The 15,517-nt window shown below is 38.8% G+C and overlaps 2 protein-coding genes across 9 annotated transcripts in view; one reads left to right on the forward strand and one right to left on the reverse strand.

The window, feature by feature from the left end:
* Nucleotides 1-15,517, reverse strand: part of LOC108244131 (NLR family CARD domain-containing protein 3) — a 1,204,881-nt gene that overhangs the window by 651,993 nt on the left and 537,371 nt on the right. The window lies entirely within an intron of this gene.
* The window catches only part of LOC108248949 (pleckstrin homology domain-containing family A member 5), a 166,192-nt gene continuing 152,230 nt past the window's right edge, over nt 1,556-15,517 (forward strand). For all 8 annotated transcript variants that reach the window (XM_017438017.3, XM_017438022.3, XM_017438018.3 and 5 more), the window contains exons 1-2: nt 1,556-1,674; nt 1,765-1,841. In XM_017438017.3, coding sequence (XP_017293506.1) covers nt 1,583-1,674; nt 1,765-1,841 — 169 coding nt within the window. In that variant the 5' untranslated portion in view covers nt 1,556-1,582. The remainder of the gene's footprint in view (nt 1,675-1,764; nt 1,842-15,517) is intronic.

Here is a 15,517-nt window from a genome sequence, read left to right on the forward strand (position 1 = left end):
AATATTGGACACAGTGTTCCCTCGCCCGGACGTGGGTCACCAGGGCCCCACTCTGGAGCCAGGCCTGGAGGTGGGGCACGTTGGCGAGCGCCTGGTGGCCGGGCTTTCACCCATGGAGCCCGGCCGGGCACAGCCCGAAGAGGATACGTGGGTCCCCCTTTCCATGGGCTCACCAACTATGGGAGGGGCCAAAGGGGTCAGGTGCAATGTGAGATGGGTGGTGGCCGAAGGCGGGGACCTTGGCAGTCTGATCCTCTGCTACAGAAGCTGGCTCTCGGGACTTGGAATGTCACCTCTCTTGTGGGGAAGGAGCCTGAGCTGGTGTGTGAGGTTGAGAGGTTCCGGCTAGAAATAGTCGGGCTCACCTCAACGCATGGCTCTGGCTCTGGAAACAGTCTGCTTGAGAGGGGTTGGACACTCTTTCACTCTGGAGTTGTCCCTGGTGAGAGTCGCTGAGCAGGGGTGGGCATACTTGTTGCCCACCCATCTTGTTGCCAGTACGTTGGGGTTTACCCCAGTGAATGAGAGGGTTGCCTCCCTCCGCCTACATGTGGGGGGATGGGTTCTGACTGTTGTTTGCGCTTATGCGCCGACCACCCTTTTTGGAGTCCTTGGAAGGGTTACTGGAGAGTGCCCCTCCTGGGGACTCCCTTGTTCTGCTGGGGGACTTCAATGCTCACTTGGGCAATGACAGTGAGACCTGGAGGGGTGTGGTTGGGAGGAACGACCCCCCTGAACTGAACCCGAGCAGTATTCTGTTGTTGGACTTCTGTGATCGTCATGGATTGTCCATAACGAACACCATGTTCAAACATAAGGGTGTCCATATGTGCTCTTGGCACAAGGACACCCTAGGTTGCAGTTCAATGATCAACTTTGTTGTCGTTTCATCTGATCTGCGGCCGCATGTTTTGGACACTCGGGTGAAGAGAGGGGTGGAGCTGTCAACTGACGGTGAGTTGGCTCCGATGGTGGGGGAGGATGCCGGTCAGACCTGGCAGGCCCAAACGTATTGTGAGGGTCTGTTGGGAACGTCTGTGTTTAAACGGAGATTATTAAAAAAAACTAGATATAATGAGATATCAAAAAGCTGAATCATACAGTAAGAGTTGAATGTCTTATGTTTTTTTCAAACCTTGAATGGCGTTTCTAGGTGGAAGTTTGCTTTAGTAGTGAGCTTTCAAACAGCAGTAAGATTTGACAGTTGAAAACGGAATTTCAATGTATTTCAATGAGAAAAAAATTGCTGAAAAACGGAATAGTTAAAGTAACAACAACAACAACAACAACAACAATAATAATAATAATAATAATAATAATAATAATAATAATAATAATAATAATAATAATAATAATAATGATAATAATAATAATAATAATAATAAAGAGAAACAGGATCTCAATAGTGTGATTGCTTAAAAGCATTCACACAATAATATTAAAACAAAACCATGAACATGGCATGACTTTCTATTCTGGACTAATTCTGCGCGCGTCCTCGCATCCATGTTAGGCGCGCGAGGAGTATCTTTTGGTGCGCGCTTAGAACGAGGGCGCGCGCTGTTAAGACTCTCATCTAGACATGGCGACGGATCCAAAAGCTGAGTGGCTCGGCTGTCTTCCTTCTTCTTGGAATTACGGAGTGACACGGGATGGACGGATATTCTTCATCAAGTAAATATCACGCGGACACACGGATTTTTAGATTCGCGTGCCTCTGCGGTTCCTCTGTTTACCCTCTCCCCTGTTTTCTTCCACTAACAGCGAAGAAGCCAAGAGTACAGTCTGGCTACATCCTGTTACTGGAGAGGCTGTGATCACAGGCCACAGGAAAACTCCAGGTAGATAATGGATATATATATTTTTTTGTTTGTTTGTTTGTTTTTCCGCTCCGCTCTGTCAGCTGCAGCTATCGGCTGGCGGCGGTGGGAAAAAGGTGAGGGAAGACGGCGAGGAGGAGGGATTTTTCCCCTCTGCATCAGAGCAACAGCCTCCTCTGCAACGCACACACACACACACCAGGACGGTTTATAATACACTTTTTAAAAGTTCCGTCACGTAGGCGCGAGCTGTTTTCGGAGTCACTTCCATGCAAGAACATTTCCAACGCAGGCCGCTGAAAGGTGCGGTGCTGGAGCCCGAATCTTTAGCTAAATCACGGAACCAGAAGGTTATGACAGGAATCATTCTCCTCATCATCAACCCTTCCACCCAATTAGGTGGCCCTTATTTATTAAAGCTGCAGCTGGGGGCGGGCAACACACATATTACACAACACCTGTGTGATAATGTACTGCACGCTCCACATCTGTAGTCAGGGCTGGACTGGGTCTACAAACCAGCCCCCACCCCCCAACCCTGCTGCTTTTCAAACAGCCACTAACAGGGTTCTGCTATGGCAAGACATTTGATCATTTAATCCAATCATACATTTCTCTCTTTTATTTTAGAAATTACTAATACCCTCTCTCTCAATGGCACTTATCAAAACTGAAAGATTTCTAAAATGCATTACTATTATCACCCACCACTGAAAGGCGCAGGTGGAGTTAATAATGTTTTTGCCTGTGTATGTGTTTGTTTGTCTGTACCAATAGAACAATTTCAACTGACTGATCGTCATGTCATTAAGTAAACGCATTAAAATTTTATTTAAACTAAATGTATCAAATGAAAGTTGAGTTTTGCATCCTGACTGTACTGATGATGGTGACTTGTCTCAGCTGAGCAGATGTTCTCCAGCCATCTGGAGACTTCTGAAGTCTTTGTGTAGAGGTGGTCTGCTCTGCCTGATGATGGGGCTGTGCAGAGGGTTCTGGGTCTTGTCCAGTAAGCCAGCAGCTTCTCCAGGTATTCACTTTTGGCAGCATGGGGATTAGTGGTTAGCACCGTTGCCTCTCAGCAAGAAGGTCCTGGGTTCAAACCCCACATTGGACCTGGGGTTTCTGTGGGTTTTCTCCAGTTTCCTCTCATAGTCCAAAAACATGCATGTTAGGCTGCCTTCAGGCCCAGGCCCCCCTTGAAAAGAGATCTGGGATCTTAAAGGAATGTGCCTGGTTAAATAAAGATTAATAAAATAAACTCCCTGAAACAAAATGTTATTGCAGCATCTTTTAATGTCACTCCTTCAGTCTAAGGAAGGAGTCTGTCAGCTGACACACATTGTCTTGGGAATATTTGCCCACTCTTCCTTCCTCAAGTCAGAATGTGAGGATGTCTCTTTATAGTATAGCAATATTACATATAAAAATAGCTTGTTACCTTCTAAAATTGAAAAACTAAAATCAATTGTTGACATTATCAGTATTTTTACATTTTAGGGCAAAGACAATGACCAAACTCCTTTTAAAAAGGAGAAAGCCAGTTTGTGTATATCTATTGAACAGAGTTTAACCACTGAGTTATAAGGGCATGTGTGAGACACAACTACATTTGAGAAAAATAAGCGTCCCACTTTGAAATAATGAAACATATATTTACAATCCAGTAAATTATTTGCGTAAACATAAACAGTAGGACAGTTTGTTGGATAATTAATTGTGACTCAATATATTTTCTCTCACAACTGATAACTTATTTTACCTAAACATTTATTTATTTATTTATTTATTTATTTATTCATTTATAAAAGCCAAACATTTACTTTTAATTCATATGTTCTTAGAATAACTTGCATGCCTAAATCCAGTATTTCATAACATAATATTTTATTTCCTCAAGACCTTGTTGTAGATGTGTTTATTATCTAGTGAATTTCAAAAAAGGTTAAATTCATGAAGCAGTAACCTGTTTAACAAACTATCAGGGCAAACAAATTCTTTTTTTATAAAGCATCCTTATGTTACAAAAAATGGATTCATATATTGTAGAAAACTGGACAAAAAACTGCTACAATTAGTTTTTACTTGTGTCATTCTAAATATAAATAGTCATTTCCATGTTAGCTTTTGTCAAAGCTTGTCAAAGAGCTGCATGTTGTAGACCCCTGGTCTAGATTCTGGTTAGGACATTCCAAAACCCCACAGCAAAATGCTGCCACCACCATGTTTCACTGTGGGGATGCTGTTTGTTTGGTGTTTCTGCACCAAACGTACCTTTTGGAATTGTGGCATAAAGTTAAACTTTGGGTTTATCTGTGCAGAACACATTTTTCTACAGGATTTAGGGAGACTTGATATAAACTTTGTACAAAAAGGACATTTGTGTTTAGTTGATTATTTTTTGTTGAAACAATGCTTCTTGGCAATGAATCTTGGAAAACCTGTTTATTTTCCCTTAAATGGTGCCACATTTGTTAGGAAAATGCAATTGTGAACTGAGCAGCAGAGCTGAGTATGTGGGTTGTGCCCATAAAAAACACTCAAAATCTTCAGCTTATTCAGCTGTTGACTCTTCTTTGATGCGTTTATTGGCTTGGATGATTGAGGTCTGAAGAAACAAGACATACTATACAATCAGCTTATTCATTTACAAACAGGGGCCTCACTAACATGTAGAAGAACAATACACAGCTACAAATGCCTTGCACCTCCTTCTCATGCTGCTCACCAGCCTGGTCACACACTGCTGGGTGGCATCCCGTTCTTCAACCAGCATTTGTCGCAAGTTAGCCAATGTAGTTGTGTTGGTCACTCTTGAATGAACAGGATGCCCAAGCTGATAACAAGCTGACAAATGACAGAAAATGACATTTAAAATTGTTTAAAATTATTATTTGATATTGTAAGATATTTGTGTCAAATATTTAAACAACTCTACAGTTTTACAAAAAGGCACTTTTGAAATACTTTTAAAACAAAAATACAATTAAAACTAGAACTGCAAGCAGTTATCAACGGGTTCCAAGCCTCCACGCTCCGCCCCTATCCGCATGCTCCGATCCCCATGTCCTGCGGGCGTGGGTCTGCTGCCTCTCTCTCGAGCGGGCCGAGGCGAAACTCGCCAGGGCGGTGCATACTCAAAGGCGCTCAATAAGTCGCAATGGTATAATTTGTGAAGAAAGCTCGGGAAGGAAAAGCTAACTGCCATTTGATACCACACAGAGGCAAAGAAATAAATTCATAAAAAATGCAATATTCATTCAAAAATACCCAAAATATTGTCAGATGATGAAGTCAACATCTGCACTAATAAGCATTTATCTCCATGTCCCTAGACAAAATGCTTTTCTAATAGAAAATTTTCCAATGCCATTTTATGGCACACATGGCCAAGTAAATAAATTCATAAGAAATCAATAGTATGTGAATAAATTACCTAAATATTCTCTAAACACCATGCCTACATGTGGAGAAAAAAATCATTATTTCTATGTTTCTGGATTAAACAGTTTTTAATGAGAAATTAAACTTCCAACTTAATTAACTTCATTCTCATTACATCCAGTTGAAACCCGCAAAAATCTATGAAAATGTAAACCTCTACACTCAATGGCTTTTGTAGAAGAAATTCTTAACCTTCATTGTAGCAATGCTAGTCATACTTATATATATATTTAGAAATTTGTAAAAAATCCACGTTTACAAAAAAGAACCTCAAACTATTAATAGTTGACCATTACCATGTTTATTTGTTGCCCAAATTTTTCAATTGACCATAGTGTAAAGCTTTGTTTCAAAACCAAAGAAAATCTGTCCATGATGGTTAGTATTGATAAGTATTAATTTAGTAAACACATCCCCCATGACCCTTGGAGGTAGGTGAGACAGAGGGGTCCTCCTGGACCCTCTTGGAGGCTGATGGAGAGGTGTTGTCATGACCGTCTTGGGAGCGACCTGGTGGGAGGCCTTGTTCCTGCCCTTCTTTGGAGCGGCTAGATGAGAGGAAGGTGCGTCGTCGCCAACCCCCATGGACTCACAGAAAGATGGAGTGTCATTTTTGCCAACACCCATGGACACACAGAAAGAGGGATTGTTGTCGTTGTTGACGCCCACAAAGACACTGGAAGGAGGAGAGTCTGAGAGTGGCACTAGAGATGACGTGAGCAGCACTGGAGATGATGGAGGGGCACTGGAGATGAAGAAAGCAGCTTGGTAGACTTAGCAGACTGGCCAGACTTGGACTTTGCAGACGGCAATGAATTGCAACTGAGAAAAGATCAGAAACAGGTGAGGTGGGTGTTGCAAGCATTTTGGGAAATTACAGAGCAGAGGAAAGGTGAATGATGGCAGGGAACAGAGGGTGCAGGGACCAACAGAATTAAACAAACAACAAAGTCAATACAAGGTGAAGTAAAATCCTGACAGAAATAAGGTTTGCTTTAGAACAAACAGAAGCTGCGAATCTTTGAGTGACTGCTGTCAACACAATTGATGTTTCATGTTCTCCATCTTGTGCACTTTTTTTTTTTTTTATTGTGTCCTGTCCAACTGTGTGGCATTCAGAATTGTCATCTGAATGTCAAGGTAAGGCCCGACAGATTTGCTTTCACAAGTGGAACATTATGGCCCTTGGTATGTGGAACTTTATTAGAAATTGCTTTGGGTTCTTGTACACTTTCAAAGAAGCAACATAATGTTGTTAGCTTGATGTATTTTGTGATTTTAAGAAAGTAATTTGAATACATTCATGGTAACTGTAATAGGTGGGAATAATTTCTACATTGACAGTTTCAGCATTTATGTCCTTGATGTAAATGTGATCAATTAATGTGCCATTTTCTGTTGTTGGACTGGTTATTATTTGAGTGTATCCTTGTGATTTCATGAAGTTTAGGAACGAGCTGGAAACCAGTGCATCATCGTTCATATCACCCATTATTATTTTTGCTCCTGGAAAGTCATTGAAGTTATGCAACACTGCTTTTAAGTTTTCCTTGAAATTATGTATTTTTTATGATGGTGGTCTGTACAGAAGCATGTAGTTATGGTTAAAAGTCGGTGCATGAAAAAGCAAAGCTTCCAAGTTGTCACACTGCAAAGCCATTACTTGAAACACAATGTTGTTCTTGTGATAGAAACCAACACCACCACCTTTCTTGCTTTTTAAACTTTCAAAAACACTATTTTCATGGTAGCTTTTTGATCTTACTTTGTGGTGAAATGTCCAACCTGTTAGTGAAACGCTGTTAAGGGAATGTCTTTCTTCTAGCCATGTTTCAGTGAGACAAATCAAATCAGCACCCAGTAGCTTATGATTACTTTGTACATCTTGTATGTGATTCTGTAGACCTTGCACGTTGTGAAGACAAACTTTGAGAATACAGTCAGGTGTTGTTAATGGTGTTTCAATGAAGTTTGTCATTAATTTCAAATTGTCTTCCACATCACTTCTTGCATAGATTGCATTTTCTTTAAAGTCTTGAATGATAAGATTTTCCACAGAATTTACACAACTCAGTGCTACATAAGCTTGGCCAGCAGAAAATATCCTTTTAAAGGACACTACTGCTTTTTCTAGTGTTAGTCCTTGAACTTTATGTATTGAACAGGCCCATGAAAGACGAAGAGGAAATTGTCGTCTAATGGCATTTTCCACTTTATCTTCATCTGGACCAATTGGAGACTGTTTTTAAGTCGGATGTCAGAAGTTGGAAACTTATTCCTTAGTTTGTTACCAATGTCTTGGTTGTCAAAGTCAACATAAATTGTTTGTGGGAAACTATCAGAACCTTGAAATGTGATGTGAGAGACCGTACCGAACACTCCATTAACAAGACCATCCTGAATGTCAATGTTTTTGATGAGCATCACTCGAGATTTTGGAGCGACACTTAGTAATTTATCCAAATATGTTTTTTTGCCTAAATCATTTGTCGATGGCATTTTAGTACTGTGGCCAGTCTGAGGGTTTCTTTTGAAATCTTGGGCCTTAATCTGCACAATGTTTGAGCATATTTTATGCAACATCTTGAAGTTATGTGCATCCACATCATTGTTTGTTGCAAAAATGTGTAGATCTTCTGTCTCGTCACCGATGCCCGTTTCACAGTGTTTAAGAAGTAACTGATCATGTGGATGAAGTTTTTCACCTTTTTTATGTTTTCTTATACGGTTAAGAGTTACTGCAAAGTCTTGATGTTTTTGCCGTACCACTTCCGTCAACTCTGTATGACTGAAATTGTTTTGCCACAAATTAAAACCAATTGGGTCTCTGTAAAGAGGAGTCCCTTTGACATGTGGCAACTGATAGAAATCACCAGCAGCTATGACTGAAACATTACCAAAAGAAGAAAAGTCAGAGCATATATGTTAATAACTTGTTATCAACCATTGATATTTCATTTATAACTAATATTTGTAAATGTTTTAGAGTTGCTCTTGATGTGTTCACTTTTTCTTCTCTCAAAGGTTGGTACGGTAATGAAATATTGCCAATTGCAAAGTTGTTGAATAGTGAAATCACACCAGGTTTGCATTTCTCACTTTTTGGAACATTTCTGTATTCTGAGGCAAAATTCGCCATGCACATGTCCATGAAGTCATTGGATTTTGGCCTGCTTTTATAACGGTCAGTGATGTTTAGCATCCAGATTTGGTCATTGTTTGCTCTGTTTTGAATAACATGAAGAGGTAGGCTCATTCTGATAATATTGTCGCCTGTTGGAACAAAAACGACTTTTCTTGAGCCCTCTTTAAATCTCATTTTGTGAGTCGATAAACTTTTTCTTGTGCAGAAACCTCTCTGTTATGCAGGAACATACTTCCTAATTTGTTTAGTGATTGTTTTGCATCCATGTTTCCTTTGTTTTTGATTTCATCTTGAGCGTGCCTTAAGAGCAAACCCATTTCTCGTTCTGCTTTGGAGATGTATGAAATTATGTAAACTATGCATGCATATGCATCACACACAAAGAGTATGTCCATATTAGCGTTCCAGCAACGCAACAGGTCTCTGTTATACTGATTAACCCAAACATCATTTATGCCTCTTTTATGAATGATACTAGTTTTCTTAGCAGTCAGTTTATAGGCTGTTTCAAATGTGTTCTGGTCGATACCAATGGAGCTGAATAAATCGTCTATGTTAAACGTGTTATTTTCGTTTGTTAAAGCTTCTTTGACTGTAGTCATTATTTGTTTTGCTACAAATTGTAATTGAGAAGAATCTGTTGAATGTTTTTCTGGTTGAATTTGCTGCTCTTCTGTGTTAGTTTTGTCATGGTGTTGCTTTTGGTCAGATTAAGTGTCTTTGTGCTTCTGATCGGTTTCTGGTTTACATATGAATGTTTTGTTTGTTGGTGGGCGGGGAAAGTTAAATCTACACGTTGTTTGCTTTTTTTTGCAACTCTTAGTGTTTTTTGCTGTGCATTTGAACGCTGCTCACAACTTCATGCAGTGGATCACTTTCAGGTGGGAGGTAACACGTGACATATTTGTCAACAAAAGCTATGACTTCATCATCTGTGTTGACTCCCACTTAGGGGCCCATCAGTCCAAAACAAACAGTGTGTATGGCATGACCCGCGCTGTTGAAATTCTACTCTGTAAAAGTAATCAATGACTTTACCTATTGGCTGAGCAGGAGACAAGATGACGTCTTTTAAAAAGCATCAAAATCTGTGGTCAAACATTCGTGCTGCTGTTACTGGATTGTTATTTAACAAATGACATTTCTGTGCCCATTCCATTTCACTGACATTGACTTGAATGTTTTCCACATTTATAAAAGCTCCCATGAGTTCTGGCCATCTTAAATCAGCAGAAGAGAATGATGCAAACCAAGTTGGAATGCCAAGCTGTCTAACATAAGCAAAGAGGTCCTTTTGAACTCCCTGCCAAAATACCGGTGTGCCTCTGATAGGCTTCAAAAACTTGTAGCCCATGTCAGCATTTAAAAGATTATTTACAGTCTGTGTTGCCAAGCATAGAAGATGTGATTGTTATTTTCTTTCCCATGGTAGCCTTTTCTCAATGTGATGGAAACATTTGACACAACTTGATTTACTTCCGACAAATACTGTGCATAGAAGATGTAATCCAAGTTTCTGCGAAATCTGCCATCACCATTCAAAATCCTACCATTTAAATATTTACTGAGCGTAAGTTTTGGCTTTCTTGTGTCATGAAAAGTACCTGTACCTTTAGGAAACAGAATTGGAAAACATTTTGCGTCATTGGAAATATCTGTAAGCAACCTGACTGGACTATTTCCCTCATATGGTGCTATTGAGAAAACACTGTCAAAATGGTTGTCCAGTATTTCTTGTGCAATATCTACAGGTTGCATAGATGTGTCCAAATACATTCCATGCTGTTGTTTGTCATTAAAATGATCATCATCATCTACAATGTTTTCATCCTCCACCTCCACATTGCTTACATCTGCAGTGTTATGTTCATCTTGACAGCTAGAAATGTCACTGTCTTTTTCCAGGGGGTTGGTCCATTGGCTGTTAAATTGTACGTCTTTGTATAAAACATTGTTTGATCTGAGGTATTTAATGGCATCGTGTACCTTCTCGGTGTCTACATATTGATACTGATATATTTTTTTTGTAAACACTTATTACAGCTTGGAAACTTCCAAATTGAATATTTCATTATCTCAACCATCTCAACAAACATTTGTAAGTACGTAGACCTTTCAGAATTGTGGTAGATGTCTCTACTTTCCATTAACTACATATAGGTCTATCTCATAAAATTCATACATATATACACTTTTAGTTCACATTAATACCTAGTTATAATTCGCAACAATTTCACAGTTTAAATATAAAATGGGAAAACTTACCTTGGCAGTTGGTTGCAGATGACAAAGAAGGGAAAAAGGAAGATCTTCAAGCAGAAGAATCAAATGCAGACAAAAACTACTAACAGGGAAATGGATTCTACCTCACGGTAAATACAGACAAAGCTTTATCCCACAAAGTTTACCAAATAAATGGTACCAACAGCAAACACAGCCAACTATTTATCAGTGAAAGCAAGGTGGGGCAAGTAATTCCAGCCCACCTATTCATAAGGTATTTTCTTTGTTACGCCCATTAAGCCAGTCTACCCCAAAGAGGGATTGGCTCTTATGTAAACATGTATCAAAGCAAAACTATATCAAAGCATTAAAGTAACATAAATGCATTTATACACTTATAAATTAATTTTATAAAATAATATGATACATTTTAATACTTCGGAAACTTTCATGCCAAAACAATAGAAAAAGATATAGTTGTTGGTTTTACAGTTTTAATGTGTTTAATCACATATAAAATACCCAAATCTGCAATGAGTACTTTTTTTAACTGGAAAATTTCTTTAAAAATTCAATTACTGCAGGTGTTAATATGTTGTAAGGCTAAAATGAGCAAGTGACATGTAGACAGTTAAAGAAAGCACCAACCAATGGTTCTTTCAAATCAAGTTTAGCCTAGGTACTCCTGGTTTGCAGTAGCTCACCACCTTCACATGTGACTGTGCACATGGATGGGAATGACTCGTTTTCATTGTAAAGCGTCTTTGAGTGTCTAGAAAAGTGTAATATAAATCTGTCATTTGATGTAATTTCAATTGTAATCCACATAAACTGATTATCTTCATACAATCTAGATGCATTAAAGAACACATGAAGTTACATAATCATACAAACTGATATTGGAAATATCTCTGACCAACACATAATGAACCAGAAAGTTAGGTCTCTATGTACCACTATTTTGTACTATGATGCCTATTGTTACTTTTAACTACTGATAAAGAAGGTTTTGAGCAAATTTGTTATAACTCATAAGAAAGTGCCAATAACTCAGAAGGTATATTTCTTATGAGTTATTTGAATTTAGTTGTTGTTTTATTAATCAGGCCACTTTATGTCTACAACCTAGAATACTAGTTGGCAAGTTGGTAACCTGCTTCCACAGTTTATATTTTAAATTTCTTGAAATGAATAAGTATTCTACAAGCAAATCCAACTATGTGTGAAAATGTCTTTATTTAAAACACAGCCACCCATAACATACTTTGTCATATTTTTTCCATCAAAACATGATAGAGCATTTGAGTTTCAAATACATCTACTGATATACAACACAGTTCCGAATAAAGAGGAACTAAAGAACCAAATGCCAACCATTACCCTCCTAATCTGACAAAGATGTCATGTGTTGGGATGACGGACGAACCCAGAGCGCAGACTCATTGTAAAAGAAAAAATAATTTATTAAACTAAAGAATAAACAAAACAAAGGCTGTCGTGGCAGCAAAACATAAACATAAACTAAATCCAAACTAAGGCAGACAGCAGGAACATGATCAGGACTGGGAGAAGCTAGGACAGGAACACACACGCACAACAGACAGACAAACAATGAACCAGCAGAGCATTGGAAGAAGTGACTGGGTTTTAAACACTGAGGATGATGTTGTAAGTGGGAACAGGTGAGTGGAGATAATGACGGGCAGGTGGAGATGGGCGTGGCAGGGAAACCAAGAGGGAGACTGAGGAGGAATGAATGAAACCACAAACTTCAGGGACGAAGTCAGAACACAACAAACCAAGAAGATAAACAGAACCAAATAATCAAACAGAAGTGAAAACAATACCAAAACAAAGAGAAAACCCAGAACCCCCACAAAAGGCTCTCTAAATGTCCTCCAAACAGGACCACCACAAGTGCTCAACTGCCATTCTCTGGTGCCAATTGGACTATAACACAAACAAACAAAAAAAAAAACAGAATATGATTTACATTTGTCTTTTTAGATTTGAACGTTACAATCAACACAAACAAAAGACAACACAAATGTTTTCTTTTGCGTACCAGCAGTATATTGCCTGGTTACCTTATTCCCTGTTACAAAAATAAGCACATCAGTGTCCAAAATATGCTTTAATTATCCCATGTAGTGTTTTCTGTAAAAACCCTCACTTTCATTAAAGTGAAATATTTGGACATCAATCCCATTTAATGCTTAAAGATATACAGTATATAAGATGGCAGTCCTATACTGCTGTCCACAGTATTAAACTGTATGTAAATATACTTTTGCCTTCCAGCCTTTGCTCTAACATTTCTTAACGTATGTATGAAGCCATGCTTTATCTTCCATGCTCATCTACCTTTTTGATTTACCCTGATATAACCATTACAAAAGAAATGAAAGAAGGATCTGTCATACTAAACTGAAATTTGTTAGTTAAAATACTATGAAAAATTGTCTACATCACATTAAATCGGCAGAAGACCTATGTAGATATTGAAATAGGAATTTTTCTAATTGTACTTCCATGCTGTTTCCAATATATTGACACAAAAACGCATATACCTGGTATGGAGTTGACAACAATGCAAATGAGATTACACAGAAGTTCTTTTTCATGCTTAAAATAGTTCATGGAATATCTTGGAATAGCTTTATATTTCCCCAATCCCTCTGTTAGTTTTATTTTCAGACAGCCCTAGAGGTAATACAGATCCATCCCAATGGATCTTAATGTCTCCAGGTTATCGTCTGTCATTTTCCATTTGTCTTTTTTCAAGGTAAATAAATTGTGGGATGAACCATAATAATCATAAGGAATTGTAGACAGTAATGAATGACCCTTTATGCATTCTTTTGTCTAAATACTATGAGAAATATATACAGCAAAAACAAAAATGCTTCAAAATGAACTGAAACTGGGAAATATCTGTAACACAATGCTAGTGCTTTAACTGCTGACAACAATCCTCTGAATAAGTCTAATACTCTGAATAGATCTGGTCACAACAAGTCCTCAACATTCTGTGGCACCTTTTAAGCTTTTAATGTCTCCATTTACATTTAAATAACAACACACCCAACTGATGATCTGGGTCTCACTAAAGCCTATTTTATGTTATTTTTAAATTTGATTTGCATTGTTTTAAAATACAGTGGTGTGAAAAATTGTTTGCCCCCTTCCTTATTTCCTGATTTTTTGGATGTTTGTCACACTTAAATGTTTCGGTATGTCAAACCAATTTAAATATTAGTCAAAGACAGCACAGGTAAACACAAAATGCTATTTTAAATGGAGGTGTTTATTATTAAGGGAGGAAAAAAATCCAAACCTACATGGCCTTGTGTGAAAAAGTGATTGCCCCCTAAACCTAATAGCTGGTCGGGCCACCCTTAGCAGCAAGAACTGCAACCAAGCGTTTGCGATAACTTGCAATTAGTCTTTTACAGCGTTGTGGAGGAATTTTGGCCCACTCATCTTTGCAGAATTGTTGTAATTCAGCCACATTGGAAGGTTTTAGAGCATGAACGGCCTTTTTAAGGTCATGCCACAGCATCTTAGTAGGATTCAGGTCTGGACTTTGACTAGGCCACTCCAAAGTCTTCACTTTGTTTTACTTCAGCCATTCAGAGGTGGACTTGCTTGTGTGTTTTGGATCATTGTCCTGCTGCGGAACCCAAGTTCGTTTCAGCTTGAAGTCACGAACAGATGGTCGGACATTGTCCTTCAGGATCTTTTGGTAGACAGCAGAATTCATAGTTCCATTTATCACAGCAAGTCTTCCAGGTCCTGACGCAGCAAAACAGCCACAGACCATCACACTACCACCACCATATTTTACTGTTGGTATAATGTTCTTTTTCTGGAATGCAGTGTTTCTTTTACGCCAGATGTACTGGGACACACACCTTCCAAAGTGTTCAACTTTTGTCTTATCGGTCCATAGCAGGTTTTCCCAAAAGTCTTGGGGATCATCAAGATGTGTTCTGGCAAAATTGAGACGGGCTTTAATGTTCCTTTTGCTCAGCAGTGCTTTTCGTCTGGGAACTCTGCCATGCAGGCCATTTTTGCCCAGTCTCTTTCTGATGGTGGAGGCATGAACACTGACCTTAACTGAGGCAAGTGAGGCCTGCAGTTCTTTGGATGTTGTTCTGGGGTCTTTCACAACCTCTTGGATGAGTTGTTGCTGTGCTCTTGCAGTAATTTTGGTCGGCCGGCCACTCCTGGCAAGGTTCACCACTGTTCCATGTCTTCACCATTTGTGGATAATGGCTCTCACTGTGGTTCACTAGATTCCCAAAGCTTTGGAAATGGCTTTATAACCCTTTCCAGACTGATAGATCTCAATTACCTTCTTTCTCATTTGTTCCTAAATTTCTTTGGATTTCGGCATGATGTGTAGCTTTTAAGGATCTTTTGGTGGACTACACTTTGCCAGGCAGGTCCTATTTAAGTGATGTCTTGATTGAGAACAGGTGTGGCAATAATCAGGCCTGGGTGTGTCTAGAGACAGTGTACTCAGTTGTGGCAAACCACAATTAAGTTATGTTTTAACAAGGGGGGAATCACTTTTTCACACAGGGCCATGTAAGTTTGGATTTTTTCCTCCCTTAATAATAAACACCTTCATTTAAAAATAGCATTTTGTGTTTACCTGTGTTGTCTTTGACTAATATTTAAATTGGTTTGATGTTCCGAAACATTTAAGTGTGACAAACATGCACAAATCAGGAAATCAGGAAGGGGGCAAGCAATTTTTCACACCACTGTAAGCACATGACTGCCAAACTTCCACTTTATCCAAGTACATTATTTAATTATAACTTAGTTTTTCTTTAACTGCACTGTATAGAAAATTACTAACTGTACATCTATCCAG

The sequence above is a fragment of the Kryptolebias marmoratus genome, linkage group LG23 (assembly GCF_001649575.2).
Source record: "Kryptolebias marmoratus isolate JLee-2015 linkage group LG23, ASM164957v2, whole genome shotgun sequence".
Taxonomy (NCBI): domain Eukaryota; kingdom Metazoa; phylum Chordata; class Actinopteri; order Cyprinodontiformes; family Rivulidae; genus Kryptolebias; species Kryptolebias marmoratus.